The sequence below is a fragment of the Trichosurus vulpecula genome, chromosome 7, assembly GCF_011100635.1.
Source record: "Trichosurus vulpecula isolate mTriVul1 chromosome 7, mTriVul1.pri, whole genome shotgun sequence".
Taxonomy (NCBI): domain Eukaryota; kingdom Metazoa; phylum Chordata; class Mammalia; order Diprotodontia; family Phalangeridae; genus Trichosurus; species Trichosurus vulpecula.
This window is the reverse complement of record NC_050579.1, coordinates 249,987,961-250,008,739: the sequence shown is the minus strand read 5'-3', so window position 1 is coordinate 250,008,739 and position 20,779 is coordinate 249,987,961. Positions and strand designations below refer to the sequence as shown.

Sequence of the window (20,779 nt, the reverse complement as noted above, 5' to 3'; positions counted from 1 at the left end):
AGCCTCTCCTAGAGAATGCTGTTGGCAATTCTCTCCCAGCTGTGTGGGTCAGAAGACCACTGACTCAAGTTAAAAAAAAAGAGATTTCTCAAGTTAAGAAAAACAGAAGCTTTATTTGATCAAGTCTCTTGAGAGTTGGGCTTCTCTCACTACCAGGGCGGACTAGCAGTGATGAGGGAGGCGGAGGCGAGGGGAAGGCAAGCAGGGAGATATATGTCCTTGTATAAACAGTTCTAAGAAATCCCACTCCCAGAGGCTGGACCCCCCATCCCCATTGGCGGGAGACAAATGGCCTCACAATCTAACCAGGAATAAAGAAATAAGTTTTTACCCAATACAAGCACAGAAAACTACAGAATTACCTTATAGGGGGAAATAGGTGAGAAGAAAGGGAGAGGGCAATACCATCTGATTTCCCAGAAATCGTATGATTTACAGGAAAATGAAACTTAGGCCTGGTGAGGTCCTTGCCTGAGTTATTCATAGGGAAGTTCTCACAATCTTGTATTCCACTCATAGCTGAGGTGACATCTGTAAATCTAAAGAAGGAGAATAGAGAAAAAGGGGAGGGGCAAACCCTCTTCTCTCATGGTAAAGAAAAGCAGGTCACAGTGAACCTATTCTTATTTGGTAAATCTTTCAACTAGAACCAGAAGAAAGAACAAAAACTTCAGGGGAGAAAGACATTCCTAAAAGCTAAATAATCAGATTCACACAGACTCAAATTTATCCCATTTCCCTTTTCTCTAAATATTGATTCTCAAACATTTTAGATATAAATACATATATATATGTGTGTATACACACATAGACACAGACACACACATACACACACACACACACACACACACACATATATGTACATATATTCCCTGTGAAGACTTCACACTTTATTCTCTCACTACCTCACACACAGGCCTAATTTTAATTTCTTGCAATCATCTTTCCAAAACTCTAGGTTCTCCCCTCTGTAGCTTCTGTTTCCAGTCCTCACACAGCTCTGTTCCAAGGGACCATTCCCTTGCTAAGGAGGAATAAGGTACCTTCTTCCATCTTGGGATGACCATTTCTTCCTCTAAAGTTCTTCTACCTCCAAATAGAAATCTTATACCTTGCGATCCCATCCTATTCATTGCCAAATGTATTAGGAAGGTAATAATCACAATACAGATGATAATTGTCAAAATGCCTATGTGGTTCTATATCACAAAATATAAGAGACTCTTCGCATAGAAGCTAGAAGAAGTAAACTGTTTATTCAGACACCAGAGAACCAGATCCCAAAACCAGTAAGCCTAATCCATCACAGCAGCATGGAGCCTCGCCATCTCATAACCTTCCGCCCCCCTGCTGGGGCCTTGCCACCAAAAATCACTCCCACAGCATATCACAGCACCTCTGCTCTCTCCCTCAGGTCTAACTGCTCTCTCTGCATTTCCTGTGACACACTTTCCTTTTCCTCTCAGCAAGCTCCACCTACCACATGTAACTTAGGCTTCTTGTAATATAAGCAGGTCACATGCCCTATTAATGGATGGGAAAGATCTTCAAATCTAAATTGTCATTACATCAGCATAGTGTTGTATTCTGGTTTCTAATCCATTCTGATATCTGCTTCCGTTTTATGAGTAAGTTCATCTCATTTACATTCACGGTTATGATTACTGTTTATTTCCTTACATCCTATTTTCTTCTGTTTATCCTTCTCTCTTTTTATTCTGTCCCTCCTCAAAAGTCTATTTTGTTCCTAATGACTGCCTCCCTTAATATACCCTCCTTTGTATCATTCCCCCTTATCACTTATCCCCTTCCCTTCCTTTTTCCCTATTGGATAAGTTACATTTCTGTACCAACTCAGTGCATATATGTGTATATACACACGTACAAATGTGTATATATGTATATATACATGTATATGTATATGTATGCACACACACACACATATATATATGTATGTATGTATGTATGTATGTATATATGTCCTTCCTTCTTTGAACCATTTCCAGTGGTAGTGAGGTTCAAGCATTGCTCACTCAACCCCATTTTCCCATCCACTATAAAAACTCCTCCTTCCATGCCTCTTTTATAATGCAGAGCAGGAGTGCAGAGCCTGCTTAAGATCTGAGTCCAGTCCGGGTTGGTGGTTCTTGGGGAAGGAGGAGTGCTGGTGTGGCACAGCTTGCTGTATAGAAATAGCTCGGAAAACAACAGCACATCCCATAAAGCTTGGAACAAAGTACTCTTTACAAGCAGTCATACCCCAATGAAAAACTCAAGGGTCAAATAAGTTGGCTGGGAACATGGCCAGGCAGCGAAAACAGACTCAGATTCAGTCTCAGACTTCGGAATCTTTCTTTGGTGACAAAGAAGACCAAAACATACAGCCAGAAAAAGTCAACAAACTCAAAGAGCCTACAACAAAAGCTTCCAAGAAAAACATGACGTGGTCTCAGGCTATGGAAGAGCTCAAAAAGGATTTGGAAAAGCAAGTTAGAGAAGTAGAGGAAAAACTGGGAAGAGAAATGAGAATGATGTGACAAAACCATGAAAAACAAGTCAATGACTTGCTAAAGGAGACCAAAAAAAATACTGAAGAAAATACTGAAGAAAACAACATCTTAAAAAATAGACTAACTCAAAGGGCAAAAGATCTCCAAAAAGCCAATGAGGAGAAGAATGCCTTGAAAGGCAGAATTAGCCAATGGAAAAGGAGGTCCAACAGACCACTGAAGAAAATACTACCTTAAAAATTAGATTGGAACAAATGGAAGGTAGTGACTTTATGAGAAATCAAGATATTATAAAACAGAACCAAAGGAATGAAAAAATGGAAGACAATGTGAAATATCTCATTGGAAAAACCACTGACCTAGAAAATAGATCCAGGAGAGATAATTTAAAAATTTTTGGATTACCTGAAAGCCATGATCAAAAAAGAGCATAGATATCATCTTTCAAGAAATTATCAAGGAAAACTGCCCTGATATTCTAGAAGCAGAGGGTAAAATGAAATTGAAAGAATCCACTGATCGCCTCCTGACAAAGATCCCAAAAATAAATCTCCTAGGAATATTGTCACCAAATTCCAGAGCTCCCAGATCAAGGAGAAAATACTGCAAGCAGCCAGAAAGAAACTATTTGTATGTTGTGGAAAAACAATCAGGATAACACAGGATCTAGCAGCTTCTACATTAAGGGATTGAAGGGCTTGGAATATGATATTCCAGAGGTCAGTGGAGCTAGAATTAAAACCAAGAATCCCAACAAAACTGAGTATCATGCTCCAAGGCAAAATATGGATTTTCAATAAAATAGAGGACTTTCAAGCTTTCTCAGTGAAAAGACCAGAGCTGAATGGAAAATTTGACTTTCAAACACAACAATCAAGAGAAGTATGAAAAGGTAAACAAGAAAGAGAAATCACAAAGGACTTACTAAAGTTGAACTGCTTTGTTTACATTCCTACATGGAAAGATGACGTGTATGATTCATGAGACCTCAGTATTAGAGTAGCTGAAAGGAATATACATATACATATATATACATATATATGTATATATATATATATATTTATATGTGTGTGTATATGTATGTTTGTGTATATATATATATATGTCTGTGTGTGTGTGCATGTTTGTATATATGTAGGTGTGTATATATATATATATATTCCATATATATATTCTCTATGTGTGTGTGTGTGTACATAATGTGTGTGTATATATGTATATATATATATATACATATATATTTATATATAGACTCTTTGAATATGAAGGGATGATATATAAAAAAGTAAAATCAAATTAAGGGATGAGAGAGGAACATATTGAGAGAGGGAGAAAGGGAGAGATAGAATGGGGTAAATTATCTTGCATAAAAGTGGCAAGAAAAAGCAGTTCTGTAGGAAGGGAAGAAGGGGCAGGTGAGGGGGAATGAGTAGATCTTGCCCTCATTGGATTTGACTTGAGGAGCGAATAACATACACACTCAATTGGGTATCTTACCCCACAGGAAAGAAGGAGGAAGAAGATAAAAAAAGCGGGGGATGATAGAAGGGAGTGCAGATAGAGGGAGGAGATAATCGAAAACAAACACTTTCAAAAAGGGACAGGGTCAAGGCAGAAAATTCAGTAAAGGGGGATAGGATAGGAAGGAGCAAAACATAGTTAGTCTTTCACAACATGAGTATTGTGGAAAGGTTTTATGTAATGATATGCATGTGGCCTGTGTTGAATATCTTGCCTTCTTAGGGAGCATGGGTGGGAAGCGAAGAGGGGAGAGAATTTGGAACTCAAAGTTTTAAAAACAGACGTTCAAAAACAAACAAAAAAAAAGTTTTGCATGCAACTAGGAAATAAGATATACAGACAATGGGGTGTAGAAATTTATCTTGCCCTACAAGAGAAGAAGGGAAAAGGGGATGGGAGGGGAGTGGGGTGACAGAAGGGAGGGCTAACTGGGGAATGAGGCAACCAGAATATATGCCATCTTGGAGTGGGTGGGAGGGTAGAAATGGGGAGAAAATTTGTAATTCAAATTCTTGTGCAAATCAATGCTGAAAACTAAATATATTAAATAAATTTAAAAAAATAAATATTTTTGTACTTGTGAAAAAAAAGAATTGTCTTGGATCATTGCTGAGAATAGCTAAGCCATTCACAACTGATCATCTTACAATATTGTTGTTACTGTGTACAATGTTCTTCTAGTTCTTTTCATTTCACTTTTCATTAGCTCATGTAAGTCTTTACAAGTTTTTTTGAGAGCATCTTGCTAATTTTTTTTACCAGAATAGTATTCCATCACAATTATATACTACAACTTGTTCAGCCATTCTCCAGTTGATGGGCATCCCTTCACTTTCCAATTCTTAGCCATCACAAAAGAGCTACTACAGATGTCTTTGTACATATAAGTCCTTTTATTTTTTATTTTTTAATCTCTGTTAGCATACAGACCTAGTGGTGTATTCCTGGGTCAGAGGGTATGCTCAGTTTTATAGCCCTTTGGGCATAGTTCCAAATTGCTCTATATAATGGTCGAAATCAGTTCATAACTTCACCAGTAGGGTATTAGTGTCCCAATTTTCCCACATCCCCTCCAACATCGGTCATTTTCCTTTTCTGTCCTATTAGCCAATCTAATAGTTGTGAAGTCGTACCTCATTATATCTGTTATATTGATCTTGTTGGAAAGGGTTAAGGAAAGGTGGAGGCTGTCAGTTGACAGTTAATCAGGCAACAGTTGACCACCTATGGGTGAATGTCACTAGGTAAACACTATTCATGTATTACAGTTTGTTGTTCTTGACAGAGTGAACATATCATTCTTCTTGCATTTCTCAGTAGTAATTTAGAGTATTTTTTTGTATGGCTATAGATAGCTTTGATTACTTCATTTGAAGAGACTGTTCATATCTTGATCATTTATCAGTTGGGGAATGGCTCTTATTTTTATAAATTTGACCCAGTTCTCTGTATATTTGAGAAATGATCCCTTTATCAGAGAAACTTGCTTCAAAATTTTTTTCAGTTATGATTGCTATTTCCCCTGTTTATTCTATTCTCTCTCTCCTTTCACCCTGTCTCTCCTCAAAAGTGCTTTGCTTCTGACTGCCTCCTCCCCCAATCTGCCCTCCCTTCTATCAGCACCCTCCCTCCTCTAATCCCCTTCCCTTCCTACTTTCATGTAGATAAAATAGATTTCTATACCTAATTGAGTGTGTATGTTTTTTCTTCTTTGTTCCTATGAGTAGGGTTCAAATGTTCCCTGCTACTTCCCCTATCTTTCCCTCCACTGTAAAAAAAAAATCTTTCTTGCCTCTTTTACGTGAGATAATTACCCTGTTCTACCTCTTTCTTTCCCTTTCTCACAATGCATTCCTCTGTCTCACTGTTTCACTTTATTTATTTAAGACATCATCCCATCATATTCAGCTCACTTCAGTGCCCTCTATGCACGCTTCTTCTAACTGCCCTAATAATAACAAAGTTCTTAGGAATTGCAAACATCATCTTTCCATGTAGGAATGTAAATAGTTTAACCTTATTAAGTCCCTTATAATTTCCCTTTCCTGTTTACCTTTTTATACTTCTCTTGAGTCCTGTGTTTGAAAGTCAGATTTTCTATTCAGCTCTGGGCTTTTCATCAGTAATGCTTAAAAGTCCTCTATTTATTGAATATCTATTTTTCCTCTGAATGATTATACTCAGTTTCACTTGGTGGGTGATTATTGATTGTAATCCTAGCTCCTTTGCCCTTTGAAATATCAGATTCCAAGCACTCTGATCCTTTGATATAGAAGCTGCTAAATCTTGTGTTATCCTGACTGTGGTTCCACCATACTTGAATTTTTCTTTCTGGCTGCTTGCAATATTGTCTCCTTGACTTGGGAACTCTGGAATTTGGGTATAATATTCCTGGGAGTTTTCATGTTTGGATCTCTTTCTGGAGGTGATTGGTGGATTTTTTCCAATTTCTATTTTACCCTCTGGTTCTAGAACATCAAGGTAGTTTTCCTTGATAATTTCTTGAAAGATGATGTCTAGGCTCTCTTTCTATAATCGCTTTCAAGTTGTCCAATAATTTTTAAATTATCTCTCCTCGATCAATTTTCTAGGTCAGTTGTTTTTCTAACAAGATATTGTTTTTGGAGGGGGGAAGGCAGGGCAATTGGGGTTAAGTGACTTGCCCAAGGTCAATTGTCTGAGGTCAGATTTGAACTCAGGTCCTTCTGACTCCAGGGACAGTGCTCTACTCACTGTGCCACCTAGTTGCCCAAGATATTTCATGTTGTCTTCTATTTTTTCATTCTTTTGGTTTTGTTTTATTGTTTCTAGATGTCTCATAAAGTCATTAGCTTCCATTTGCCCAATTCTAGTTTTTAAAGCATTATTTTCTTCAGTGAGCTTTTGTCCCTCCTTTTCCACTTGGCCAATTCTAGTTTTTAAGAAGTTTTTTTCTTCAGTGAATTTTTTGGCTCTTTTTCCATTTGTCCAGTTCTGCTTCTCAAGGTGTTCTGCTCCTTGGATTTTGTACCATTTTTACCATTTGGCCTATTCTGTTTTTTAAGGTATTATTTTCTACAGAATTTTTTTTGTGCCTCCTTTACCAAGCTGTTGACTTTTCTCATGATTTTCTTGCATAACTATCATTTCTCTTCCCAATTTTCCCTTTACCTGGAGAGATTTTTAAAATCCTTTTTGAGTTCTTTCATGGCCTGAGACCAATTCATATTTTTCTTTGTGGCTTTACATGTAGGAGTTTTGACTTTATTGTTTTCTTCTGAGTGTGTTTTTTCATCTTACTTGTCACCATGGTAACTTTCTATAGTCAGAGTTTTCCTGTCATTTGCTCATTTTTCTAGCCTGTTTCTTGACTTTTAGCTCTTTGTTAAAGTGGGGCTTTGCTATCTGAGTGGAGGGTGCACTATCTGAAGCTTCAGGGGTTTTGTGCAGCTGTTTTTAGAGATATTTCTGGGGACCTGCAAGTTTTCAGCTCTTCCAATGTAGTATGTTCTAAGGAGAGGTGTGTTAACTACTCACCTGGCTTGTGCTCTGGTCTGAGAGTGACCCCAAGCTTTCTTTTCTACCTTGGAACTGTGACAAGGGTCCCTGATCCACTGTAGCAACAACCTCTGGTGTGCTACTGCTCATCCTCACCTGGAGACTGTCACCCAGGACTGTGACTTGGATCTTTGTATGGACAAAGCAGCAGAGTCCTACCCAGCCAAGAAATCCCTGTAATCTCCTTTGACCAGTTCTTTGACTGTGGGCTGAGAGCTCCAGAAGCAGCAGCTGTTGCTGATGATGACTCAGTTGCTCCTAAGCCTGCTCCTAGTTTGCTGGAGCCCAGTCTTCGAGGCCTGCACTAAACTGTGCTCCACTCTCACCCTGGTGCAACAGACCTAAGTTGTCTTTGGCTGGAAAATTGTTTCACCCCATCCTTTTGTTGGTTTCTGCCACTCCAGAATTTGTTTTAAGGCGTTATTAAAAGATATTTGGAGGGGTTTAAGGGAGAGTACAGATGAATCCTTGCCTTCTCTCTGCTATTTAGCTCTTTAAAATTTCTCACTTCATATTTATGCACAATAGCTTCCTCACTTGTGAAGGCGTTCAGCACTATTATGTCACTGTAATATATCTATGTAAAAATAGCTTCATAATGCAGAAAAGAGGAATGTGAGTCCATTAAAAATACCCCAAACTGACTTTGCTCCTGGCCATAGACTTTTGACTCCAAACAAGTATCCATTTAATCCAGTTTTGCAAACTAAGGTGCAGATGGAGGACCTTTCTTCCTTCTACATATGGTAGAGGGCATTAGTTCAAGCTTCCAAAGGGGAGGGGCAGGACTAGGAGGAAGTTCAGTCATTTATTTTTTATTTTAGTTATTTGAATAAATCACTGTGCTTTCCTACCTAGATTTTGTCAACTTTTAGGTAAGTACATCATATTATTTCATCTTCTATTTTAGATTCATTTGCGTTGAAGATGAAATGTGGTTTAATTCACAAATTATTCGAGTTATTGATGAACATGTCGACCCAGATGCAGTATCATTACTTCTTCCAGAACCATACTTTGTAGATTTTCTTCGTGACATGCCTGAACCAACTGGTGATGAACCTGAAGATGCTGTATTTGAAGTACCCAAAATCTATGAATTGGTACTTATCAGTATTTCAGTAGGTTATTTTAGGTCATCTATATACCCTTAGGGATTTCTCTACTTTCAGTTAAAAAAATATACTTTAGCGATTTGATACCCCTCATTCTTGGGGAGGATTATAGATATCAAAACAGACACCAGTTTTACTCTTCACCTTGAAAAGGTGACTATTTTCAAGTGTATTTTGTTTAGGCCTATATTCTTAAAAGGTAATATAGGACAACTAGACGAGTTCATAAGAGAACTCTGACCATATCAAATTATCATTTTATTATTTAAAAATAACAGTAAAAAGAGAAAGAAAATAACTCTTCAGAAGTCCAAGGGAGATTTTCCCCTACAATTGTAGTTAGATGCTTTTAGACTTGTTGATGCTATAAATTTTTTTATCTAATAATATTTCTTTTTCCTTCCCTGTTTTTTCTTCTCCACATCCTGCTTCTCAGATACCAAGTTTTGAATTTCTGGCTGAAAAACTAGTGTTTTATCAGAGACAGTTCAATGAACTTATTAGAGGAACAAGTCTTGATTTGGTGTTTTTCAAAGATGCAATGACTCATCTTATTAAGGTTATGTCATATTATTTACTGATACGTTCATGATAGTCCAAAACTGAATTTCATAAACAACTATACTATTCTGGGTATCAGATACTTTGAATGGTGGAGCAAGGGTGGAAGTTGGAGTAGAGAGGAGAACAGTATAGACTGTGCCCATTAGAACTTGCATCAAATGTTTTGGCTAAAAATTTTTTTTTGCATTCATGTATGTAGCACCATCAGGGAAAAAAGTCAGGATTGAATTGTTTTTGTACTTGAGTCCTTCTATACTTCAATTTTTTAAGGAGGTTATTAACCTGTTACTGAGGTTACAGAAGGTTCTTCCTGTGAAGAAATATCCCATCCCTCCGTGGTATTGGGCTATTATGTTAAATTTTTTCCCGGTATATGAAATTGTAAAATGTAAATGTATAACAGGTGACTATGTGATAATATAAAATAATTGGTAGATGAGTCAAAGATGGAATGAGAAAGAAAACTGAAGAAAATCAGAAAGAGTGATCATTCTTGACAAGATTTGATGAGGAAAATGAAAAGAATGTATTAGCTGATCACAGACCTTTATAGAATTTCAGATTTGGAAGGCACCTTGGTGACTATCCAGTCTAATCCTTTCACTTTATAAGGGATAAAATGGACCTGGAGATAGGTAACTCATTCAGTTAGCTGTAGAACAAGATAAAGCCTAAGTCCCTAAAATCAAAATCAGGGTTGGGTTGCCTGGGAAATCAAAGGTGGAGGAGTAGGAATAGGGACAATTCAGATACATGGAAAAAAGAATACTGTAAACTGAATATTGAGTCACTCAGGACTATACCATTCTTCATTTCTGCCTTTTATATTCAATCTGCACCCTAAAGACCTTATATTTGTTTAACACAAAGAAACTTCTTATTGGCCAGGACTTTTTTTAACATTCCCCCTTCTAGGATTCTACCCCAGGTCCCTAGACCAAGATGAAGGGGGAAATTTTCATGAGCTCAACAGGGCTTAGAGATTTACAGACCTGCTTTTTCTAATCTTTAATTCCTCCAATCCACGAAACAATGTGGAAGGATTCAAAACTGGTTTTGGAGTCAGAAAAACATGGATGTGAATTTAAGCTCTGCTGGTTACCATCAAAATGACCTTAAGCAAATCTCTTAATTTCTATATACCCCAATTTTCTCATCTTTAAAATGATGAGATTAGACCTTTAAAAATTCCCTTACAAGTCTAAATTCTATTGTCCTCTTCACTATAATCAGTTCCTATCTGTTGGTGATCACTGAGAGTGGAGCAAGGATTTGATAGACATAAGTATAGACTAAATTATATTTGCCACCAAAAGAATATAGAGGTAAATAGATTTTGAGATTGGTGGTTTCATGAAATAGACTGTAGCTTTCCGTTCACTTGGGTGAAAGGAATGGACCAATTGCCCATTCTGAAATCTAATAATAACTCCAGTCTGAGTGGAGACTCTTGATGGAAAATCAGTTATGATCCTTAACTTCTGTGGGCTCCCTTGGGCATTCAGTGCCTATCATTGTCTTTAGTGACCTACAGAAAATGTTCCAGATTGACTTTGGTATCCTTCAGTCTCTCTGGTACACAGGGCTGCAGAGCAGGTTGTTATTGGGGGAAAAGCTAAAACAGATTATTTTGTGTGGAGGAGTGGTGATCTTGATCTTATTTAATCTTCACAATAAACCTGTAAGTTAGGCACCGCTGTTAGCATTGTCCTCATTTTACAGTTAAGAAAACTTAAGCTCAGAGAAGATGTGTCTTTGGACACTTGGCTATTAAGAGTCAGTCGGTTTTTGAACGCAGGTTCTCCTGACCCAGCAGGCTTTTCCACTGTGCCATGTTGTCTCCAGTGCCCACCACTGGATGTGGGTCTAGTGTCTCCTCACACAGGAATATGACCTGCTCCTGGAAATTAGTCATTTATGTTGAGGTCTAATCCAGCTGCTGCTAAAGAGTCGAGTTCCAGGTCTACAGCTCTTCCAGCTGCTTCTCAGGGCCCAAATAGCAGCATCTAGGATCCCTGTTGGCCATGGACACTTAGGGAGTGACTCAAGAATATTTTATCTCACGGGGAAAAAAAGGGGTGCAGGACTAGGAGATCCAAGCCATAGTCAGTTTGTCAGGAAAATCGCCAAGGAATGAGTCACAGGAAGAAGCAGGAATGTAAATGAATGGAATGCACACTGATATTTAGGGTCTGCCTTGTTAGTTATGCTCTTGTCTGCATGCTGATCTGACTAAACTTGCTTGTAAGAGGCAGCTGCTTATTACTGAGGGTCCTACAAGGTCAGCCTAAAAGTGAAATCTAGAAGCTGCTGTAAAAGCCTGATCTTTGTGTTAAGCTGTCAGACTGGTATGATTTTACATAGTATAGGGTGGACTTAGTACAGCAGAGAGAACACTGGATTTTGATTCAGAAAGCTTGGGTTTGAGTCCCCAATTTTCTGCTTTTTGAAAAGGTTTGCACTGTGTAAGGTTTACATTGATGCTTCTTCAGTACCGCTTGGCTCCATCTGTTAACTAGTTGATTAACAATCCTAGAATCCTGGGCCATGAAACTACACTTATTTAACTTTTTTGCTCATCTCAGCTAAATTAAGTTAAGTATGACTGAAAACTGGGGGTGGGGGCAGCTTGGTTTGTTTTTTTGAAGAAGAGGGAGGTAGGAAAGGGGTTGGTATTTGAATTTTTATCAAGTTTGAAATGGAGTATTTGGTGGCATTTTAACATTCTCAAATGACAGTACTGTACATGTAAGCCATTGGCCATTTTGGTGTGAAGATATCTTAGATTCTTTTAATGTATCTTCAAATGAATACTATATTGCTTCAACATAGATTTCACGCATAATTCGGACATCATGTGGAAATGCCCTGCTTGTAGGTGTTGGTGGTTCAGGAAAACAGAGTCTTGCAAGGTTGGCTTCTTTTATAGCTGGATATCGGATATTCCAGATAACTCTGACTAGGTAAGAGGTATCAAGATGATGCAATAAATAGATAGATGGATAGATAGACAGATAGACAAATAATTTCTTTGGAATTAAATGTTTGCATTTTCAAGAAATAATTATGCCAACTCATTTCTTGCTCAATCTGATTTTCCCTACAAAATAGGGGAAACAGATTATTATAAAACATAGATAAGTATGTTTACAATGCCTCTTTCGATTTTATTTTTTTATTACGAAATTGATAAATATCAGCAAACATGATCATATTTCACAAAGAAATTTTAAAAAGGGAGGCAAACTTTTGCTATGTATGGTTTCCTTCCCTCCATTACTTACAGCTTGTTGGGTTTTTAAAAATGTAATTCAAATTTGATATCATAGTTCCAGCACTGCCCGTTCTGTTTATTCTTAATGACTCATTGGCTATATTTTCTTTTCTTCCGTTTTTTTAGTATCACTATCTCCCACTAACTCTCTGGCCATTGTGGTCATTGTAGTCTTAAGTCCTTTGTAGCTGTTTTTCTTTACACTATTGAAGTCATTGTGTAAATTGTATTTCCATTTCTACTCGCTTCCCTCTCTATCAGTTTATCTAAGTCTTTTCAAGTTTCTCTTTGGGTCATTCCTTAAGGACTAATAATATACTGTTATATTCATATACCATAGTCAATTTGCTATTCCCTGAATTAATCATAATCATAATAATAGTAATAATAATAATAGTTGGCATTTACTAGTCAGGCACTTTAGAAATGTTACCTCATTTGATGCTCACAACAATCTTTGGGAGAAAGATGCTATTATTATCCCTATTTTACAAATGAGGAAACTGAGACAAATGGTGATTAAGTGACTTGCCCAAGGTCACACAACTAGTAGAGAGTGTCTGAGGCTGGATTTGAACTCAAGTCTTCCTGACTCCAGGTTTGGCACTCTATCTACCGTGCTACTTAGCTCAATTAATGGTTATATACTTTTTTTCTAGTTCTTTGGCATGATAAAAAAAGCTACTATAAAAAATCTTGTACCTATGGATTCTTTCATTTTAAAAAAAATCCTTGGTATATAAGGCTCAAAGCATAAGTAGAGTTGAGTAACTCTTGGGACCTAATTCCAAATTCTTACTAGATGACAGATCACTTCACAGCTCTGCCAACAGTATATTAGCATGCTTCTTTTTCCAGAGCCCTCCAACAATTATCACTTTCCTTTTTTGTCCTGTTGCTAATCTAATGGGTAGGAAGTAGAATCTTAGATTTATTTTAATTTATATTTCTTTTATTACCAGTTATTTGGAACATTTTTTCATATGGTTGTTAGCTTGCTGTTCTTCTTTTGAAAATTTCCAGTTCATATCCTTTGCCCATCTATCCATTGGGCAATGGCTCTTGGACTTAGCTATTCATATCAATTTTCTATAGCTCTTGGAAAGATCTTTTCACAGAAACTTGCTGTAAAGATTTTTCCCCCAGTTAACTGTTTCTCCTTCTAATTCTATCACTGCATTGATTTGTTGGAGTAAAGCTAAGAACATCTTTCTTAAGACCTGTCAGAACTAAAAATTCCCTTCTGTACTACATTCAGTATTCAGGTCTCAATTCTTAGAGATTGCCACCTCAGGAAAACAGTATAGTTATATTTCTCATATCCCAAATCTTTAAGAATCTATTCTTTTGGGTATTCGATTTCCAACAAATGGTTTTTTAATTTGTAATCACAGCTATATTTTCTTTTTTCTAACTTTCCACTGTCATTTTGTGCATGTGGTAGGCTATTAAAAATATTTTCAAACTGAGTGAGAAGGGTCTATATGAGTCATAGCCATCAATAGATTTGTGTTATACATGTATGTCATGATTCTGTTTGGAGGTGATTTTAAATTTCTTACTACTTATCCTTTTAGGTCTTATAATGTCTCCAATCTGACAGATGACTTGAAGGGATTGTACCATGTTGCTGGAGCTGAAGGAAAAGGAATCACTTTTATCTTTACTGACAATGAAATAAAAGATGAGGCATTTCTGGAGTATCTTAATAACTTGCTATCTTCAGGAGAGGTAGAATCTTGAAGTAGTAAACAAGGCATATCTTTTCTGTTTAAAAATAGTATTTGAAAGGGAGAACGGGTTTTTAGAGATATGCTTCCTGAGTCCTACTTCTTAATTTTGGCCTGATACTAGAGTAAATCTAACAAATTTGTATTTTATTGGAAAAAATGAAAGTTCATATTTACGTGAATTTGCAGCTGCCCAAGTGCAGTGTTCTACATGTTCTATTTCCTTACCCAGCTTCCTATACTTTTCTTGGATGTATTTCTCAGATGGCCCTTGAACCTATCTCTTAACATGAGTCTGTTATTCATTTGACTCTTTCTGTACTTATAGGTAAAATATCATAAGCATTGATTATATAGTGTTCTGAAAAAACTATATTTGAGAATAAAAAGTGCAAGAATGTGAGATCCATATTGGCCAACTGGCAGCATTTTTAGAGCTAAATTTTAAACAGATGCTTTTTTTGGTGCAGTGTTAGAAAATGTATTTCCTTGGTTGTTTTCCACAACAAAACCACTGTACAGAAGAGCCTTGTTAAGAGTTTTAAAAGGTTGGTGTTGGGGAATAGAATTGAATGCCCGCCTTAATTAGAAGCAGTATGTACTTAATTATACTTATGGGCTAGGTTTCATTCTAAGCTTTTAAAATGAGTAGCTTGGAAGAGGGGGGTGAAAGATTATTTTAGTGACAGCCATTTTAATTAACTGGTGAGAAACAAAGTCTTTGAAGGCTTAGTAGAAAGGCATGTAGTATAGGTTGAAAATGACCCATAGGCCAGACCCATTGTGGAGACAAATGGAAAGAAAGATTCCAGAGGCAAATACTATATAGAGGGGGAAAGTGCAAGATTTGGCAGCATATTGGATTTGGGAAAAAAATTAATGTTTAGTATTTCCTTATCACTTCCTCAAAGATCTCTAATTTATTTGCTCGGGATGAGTTGGATGAGATTACTCAAGGACTAATATCAGTGATGAAAAAGGAAATGCCTCGTCACCCTCCTACCTTTGATAATCTTTATGAGTATTTCATAGGAAGATCACGGAAAAATTTGCATGTTGTTCTCTGCTTTTCTCCAGTGAGTTTTTCTTTTGTGTATCTGTATGTTTCCATATATGCATATATGAATATATATTCCTGTAATATATATGTAGTTATCCTTGTACATATGTAAATATAAAAGTAATTTTCTCTCTAGCAAGATGACTCAGCTTACATTTTAAACTTGAGGTAGATGAAGCAAACTCTTCGCTAAATTGCATGTTTTTTATCTCATCAAAATCTTGTATTCTATATTTTATAATTCAATAAGCTGATAATGAGAGGCAACAGTAGTATATTAGATAGATAGCCAGCCTTAGAATCAGAAAACTCAGATACTTTTAAACTATGTGTTCATGGGCAATTCACTTAATGTTTCAGTGTCCCCAGTCTTTAAGACTATAAAGTATAGATATATTACTTTGAATTGGGGAATGGTCCTTATTTTTATAAATTTGGCTTAGTTCCCTATATATTTGTGGTGGCCAGATGATTCAGTGGATCCCTGCAAAGACCCTGAAAAAGCCCCATGGTTATTATAGAAATCAAACAAAGAAAGGAGTGACAAGAGCATCATTACATATGTCATTGGTATTTAGCTAATGTTTTGATTTACTTCTTAGTACTGGGCTTAAGTCCAGAACCTCAGGACTCAAGGCCAATGCAATTGTATAGGTGTCCAGACACACAAGATTGTGTACTGGTCACTGGATCCTTGTTAAGACTTTCACTATATGGCTTTCACCACTAGGGACCACACATCCTCTATTCTTGGTTACATAGGTTTTATTTATACAAGAAAACTTTAATTTAAAATAATCAAAATTATACATTTTACACTTTAACACTGCTCTAACCTTATAATATGGTTTAAGGTCTGACACTACTGAATCTTGTTCCTTCACATCTTTTCCCCCTGGTTTCCTTGAAGTTTCTGACCCTCTACTCTCCCAAATGAATCCTTTTATTATTTTTTCTGATTCAGTAAGGTAGTTTTTCTTTTAGTAATTTAATTAGGATGGCATTACATAAATAGATTACCTAGGTAACATAATAAATTCTATTCCTGATCTTTGTTCTATGTTTCTGTGTATCTCTCATTTTTATAGCATTTCCTGAAAGCAAGATATTTTTGAATTCAAATTTTTAATCTGCTGTCAGTTTCTATTTTATGGGTAAATTCATCCCATTCACATTCTAAGCTATAATTACTTGTATATTTTCCTTCTTCCTACTTTCCTCACTGTCCTTCTCACCCTATTCCTATCTGCCCTTACTCCTGTGCTTTATTTCTACCTGCTACCTTGCCCTCCTATTTCTTAACCTCCCTCCCTTCAAGAGTCCATCTCTTATCCTCTCCCTCTATCCTATACTCTTACCTTCTTGTTTCTTTCTGAATTTAGAAGATTTTCATACCATTCTAAATATGTATGTTGTTCCCTCTTTATTCCATTCCTGTTAATCTACACACCATTCTATATACCCTCTTATCTTATTCCCTATCCCTCTTTTTGCCTCTCCATGTTCCTTATCCCTCTCTTCTAGATAGATATGTATTGTTCCCTCTTTGACCTATTCCTTATGAGAGTTAGGTTCCAGAACTACCAGCCCTCCTCCCCCATCTTTTAGAATCACATTTTTGGAACCACACCATACTCAGCTCTACCCTCCTCTTTCTTTCGAGCTACCCAATTACCAGCGACAATCTTAGACATACAGGTTACTTTTCTGTGTATAAAATGTAAATAATTTGTCCTTATTCAGTCCCTTGTAATTAGTCTTTGATGTTTACCTTATATTTCTCTTGGATCTTGTATGTAAGATTTTCTCTTAAGTTCTGGTCTTTTTGAAACAAAATCCTGAAATTCTGTCAGTTCATTGTATATCCATTTTTTTGTTCAGGATTATAATTAACTTTGCTGGGTATGATATTTTTGCCTGCAACCCCAGTTCTTATGCTCTTTGATATATAGTGTTACAAGACCTGCAGTCTTTTAGTGTAGCTACTGCTAGGTCTTGTGTAATTCTAATTGTGGCTTCAATATATTTAAATATTTTTCTTATTGCTCGTAATATTTTCTCCTTAACCTGGGGGTTTCTGAATTTGGCTATGAAATTCCTGTAGGTTTTCCTCTGAGGATCTTTCAGGTGGTGATTGGTGGATTTTTTTCTATTTCTATTTTCCCCTCTTGTTCTAACACTTCAGGATAATTTTCCTTTATTATTTCTTGTATTATTGGATCAAGATCCAGTTTTTGATAGTAGCTTTCAGGTAGTCCAATTATTCTTGTGTTTTCTCTTCTTGATCTATTCTCTAGATCAATTGTTTTCTTAAAAGATTTTTCACATTCTCTTCTATTTTTTCATTCTTTTGAATGTTTTATTATTTCTTGGTATCTTATAATGTCATTCACTTCCCCATGCTAAATTCTAATTATCTTTTTAATTTAAATTTATTTTTAGTTTACAGCATTCAGTTGCACAAGTTTTTGAGTTTCAGATTTTCTCCCCCTCCCCACCCAAGATGGCATGTAATCCGCCAGAGGTTCCACATGTACCTTCACATTAAACATATTTTCACAATAGTCAAATTATAAAGAAAAATCATAACCAATGGAATGAACCACGAGGAAAAAGAAACAGAGGGGGGGGGGAGAGAGAGAGAGAGAGAGAGAGAGAGAGAGAGAGAGAGAGTAAGAGAGAGAGAGAGAGAGAGAGAGAGAGAGAGAGAGAGAGAGAGAGAGATAACGCAAATAGTTTGCTTCAGTCTGTTTTCAGACTGTAATTCTTTCTTTGGATGTGACTTGCTTTATCCATCATGAGTCTTTTGAGTTGTCTTAGAACCTTGCATTGCTGAGAAGAGCCAAGTCTATCAAAGTTAGTCATCACAGATAGAATGTGTCTGTAATTATGTATAATGTTCTCCTGGTTCTGCTCCAGGAAGAGCAGCATCAGTTCACATAAGTCTTTCCAGGTTATTATGAAATCTATTCGCTCTTCATTTCTTGTAGCACAATATTATTCCATTACATTCATATACCACAACTTGTTTAGCCATTCTTCAATTGCTGGGCATCCCCTTGATTTCCAATTCTTTGCTACCACAAAAAGAGCTGCTATATATATTTTTGTACATTCGGGTCCTTTTCTTGCTTGTATGATCTCTTTGGCATGTAGTCCTAGAAGTGGTATTGCTGAGTCAAAGGGTATGCACATTGTTATAGTTCTCTGGGCATAGTTCCAAATTGCTCTCCAGAATAGTTGGATTAGTTCACCACTCCACCAACAATGCATTAGTGTTCCAATTTTCCCCCATCTTCTCTAGCATGTATTATTTTCTTGTTTTGTCATGTTAGCCAATCTGACAGGTGAGACATGGTACCTAAGAGTTGTTTTGATTTGATTTGCATTTCTCTAATCAATAGTAATTTAGAGCATTTTTTTTCATATGACTATAGATATCATTAATTTCTTCCTCTGAAAACTGCCTGTTCATATCCTTTGACCATTTATCAACTGGGGAATGACTTGTATTCTTATAAATTTGACTCAGTTCTTTGTATATTTTATTGATGAGGCCTTTATCAGAAACACTGGTTGTAAAAATTCTTTCCCAATTTTCTGCTTCACTCCTAATCTTGGTTGCATTAGCTTTGTTTCTACAAAAACTTTTGCATTTAATGTAATCAAAATTATCCATTTTGCATTTTGTAACATTCTATATCTCTTTTTTTAAGATTAATTTATTTTTAGTATTCACCATTGATTTCCACAGTATTTTGAATTACAAATTTTCTCCCCGTATCTACCCTCCCCACTACTCCAAGATGGCGTGTATTCTGATTGCCCCTTTCCCCAGTCTACTCTCCCTTCTGTCACTCTACTCTCCCATCTCCTATCCCTTTCTCCTTTACTTTCTTGTATGGCCAGAGAGATTTCTATACCCCATGCCTGTGTATCTTATTTTCCAATTGCATGTAAAAACAATTTTTAACATTTGCTTTTAGAACTTTGAATTTCAAATTATTTCCCTTCTTCCCTCCCCACCCACCATCCTTGAGAAGGCAAGCAATTCAATATAGGTTATACATGTATCGTTTTGCAAAACACTTCCCTAATAGTCATGTTGTGAAAGACTATATTTTCCTCCATCCTATCCCGTCCCCCATTTATTCAATTTTCTCCTTTAACACTGTCCCTTTTCAAAAGTGTTTGCTTTCGACTACCCCCTGTAACAACAATCTGCTAGCAGCTACTGTGGCTGTATAAGACCAACAACAGCAGCACACAGGAAGGGCTGCCAACACAGGTTCTTTGATCTGCTTTTCTAAGAAAAGCAACTTTAAGGAGTTAACAATTTCAGTTTAATTAAACATACATACATCATTCACTTAGTTCAGGGGGAAATATCAGCCCCCTGAACTTCAGGGCAAATACAAACAGAAAATGCCAACAGATCAAATAACACAAACCAGTAGACAGGCTTCTAGCCTTCTGTCCAACATCTCAGTACATAGTTACCAGAGAATCACCAACATCAGGGTTACAAAGCAGGAAGGGTGGCTTCAACGGCTTGCCCAGAGTCTCATCACCCACATTTTTTCAATAAGTGTACCTCCAAAAGTGAAACACTAACCTTCCAGCACATATACCCTGTTGAAGATCCTGAGGGCTGGGGCCAACTTAGCATTCTTGTGGGAAAGCACCACATCATATACAAATCAGTGACTTTTAACTTCTCCACTGCTGAGAAGCATTCCAAGACAAAAGATCCCACTTTAACTGCCCCATTCAAACAAAGGCCAGACTCATTAAAGGCACTTAAAATACCTGGAAAAAATCCTTCCCTGATTACCATTATGTCCTCTCTAACTCTGCTCCCCTACTTTCCTGTAGGGTAAGATACCCAGTTGAGTGTGTATGTTATTCCCTCCTGAAGCCAAATCCAATGGGAGTAAGGTTCACTCATTGCCTTTCACCTCCTCCCTCTTCCCTTACATTATAACAGCTTTTTCTTGCCTCTTTTATGTCAGATAATTTACCCCCATTCTATCTGTCACTTTCTCCTTCTCCCAATATATTTCAATCTCACCCCTTAATTTTATTTTTTTAGATATCATCCCTTCATATTCAACTCACCCTGTCCCCTTTGTCTGTATGGAAATATATATATGTATATATATATATATATGTATATGTATATGTATATGTATATATGTATGTGTATATGTATATGTATATGTATATGTATATGTATATGTATATGTATATGTATATATGTATGTGTATATATATAAATATATATGTACGTATGTATATGTATATTATGTATGTATATTCCCTTCAACTACGCTAATATTGAGAAAGGTCTCATGAGTTACAAATATCATATTTCCGTGTAGGAATGTAAACAGTTCAACTTTAGTAGGTCCCTTATGGTTTCACTTTCCCGTTTACCTTTTCATGTTTCTCTTGATTCTTGTATTTGA

At 36.6% G+C, this 20,779-nt stretch overlaps 1 protein-coding gene across 1 annotated transcript in view; it reads left to right on the top strand.

The window, feature by feature from the left end:
• DNAH8 (dynein axonemal heavy chain 8) overlaps positions 1 to 20,779 on the top strand; it is a 504,073-nt gene that overhangs the window by 306,219 nt on the left and 177,075 nt on the right. Inside the window, exons 59-63 of the mRNA XM_036768363.1 lie at positions 8,479 to 8,671; positions 9,120 to 9,242; positions 12,080 to 12,210; positions 14,099 to 14,252; positions 15,163 to 15,327. Coding sequence (XP_036624258.1) covers positions 8,479 to 8,671; positions 9,120 to 9,242; positions 12,080 to 12,210; positions 14,099 to 14,252; positions 15,163 to 15,327 — 766 coding nt within the window. The remainder of the gene's footprint in view (positions 1 to 8,478; positions 8,672 to 9,119; positions 9,243 to 12,079; positions 12,211 to 14,098; positions 14,253 to 15,162; positions 15,328 to 20,779) is intronic.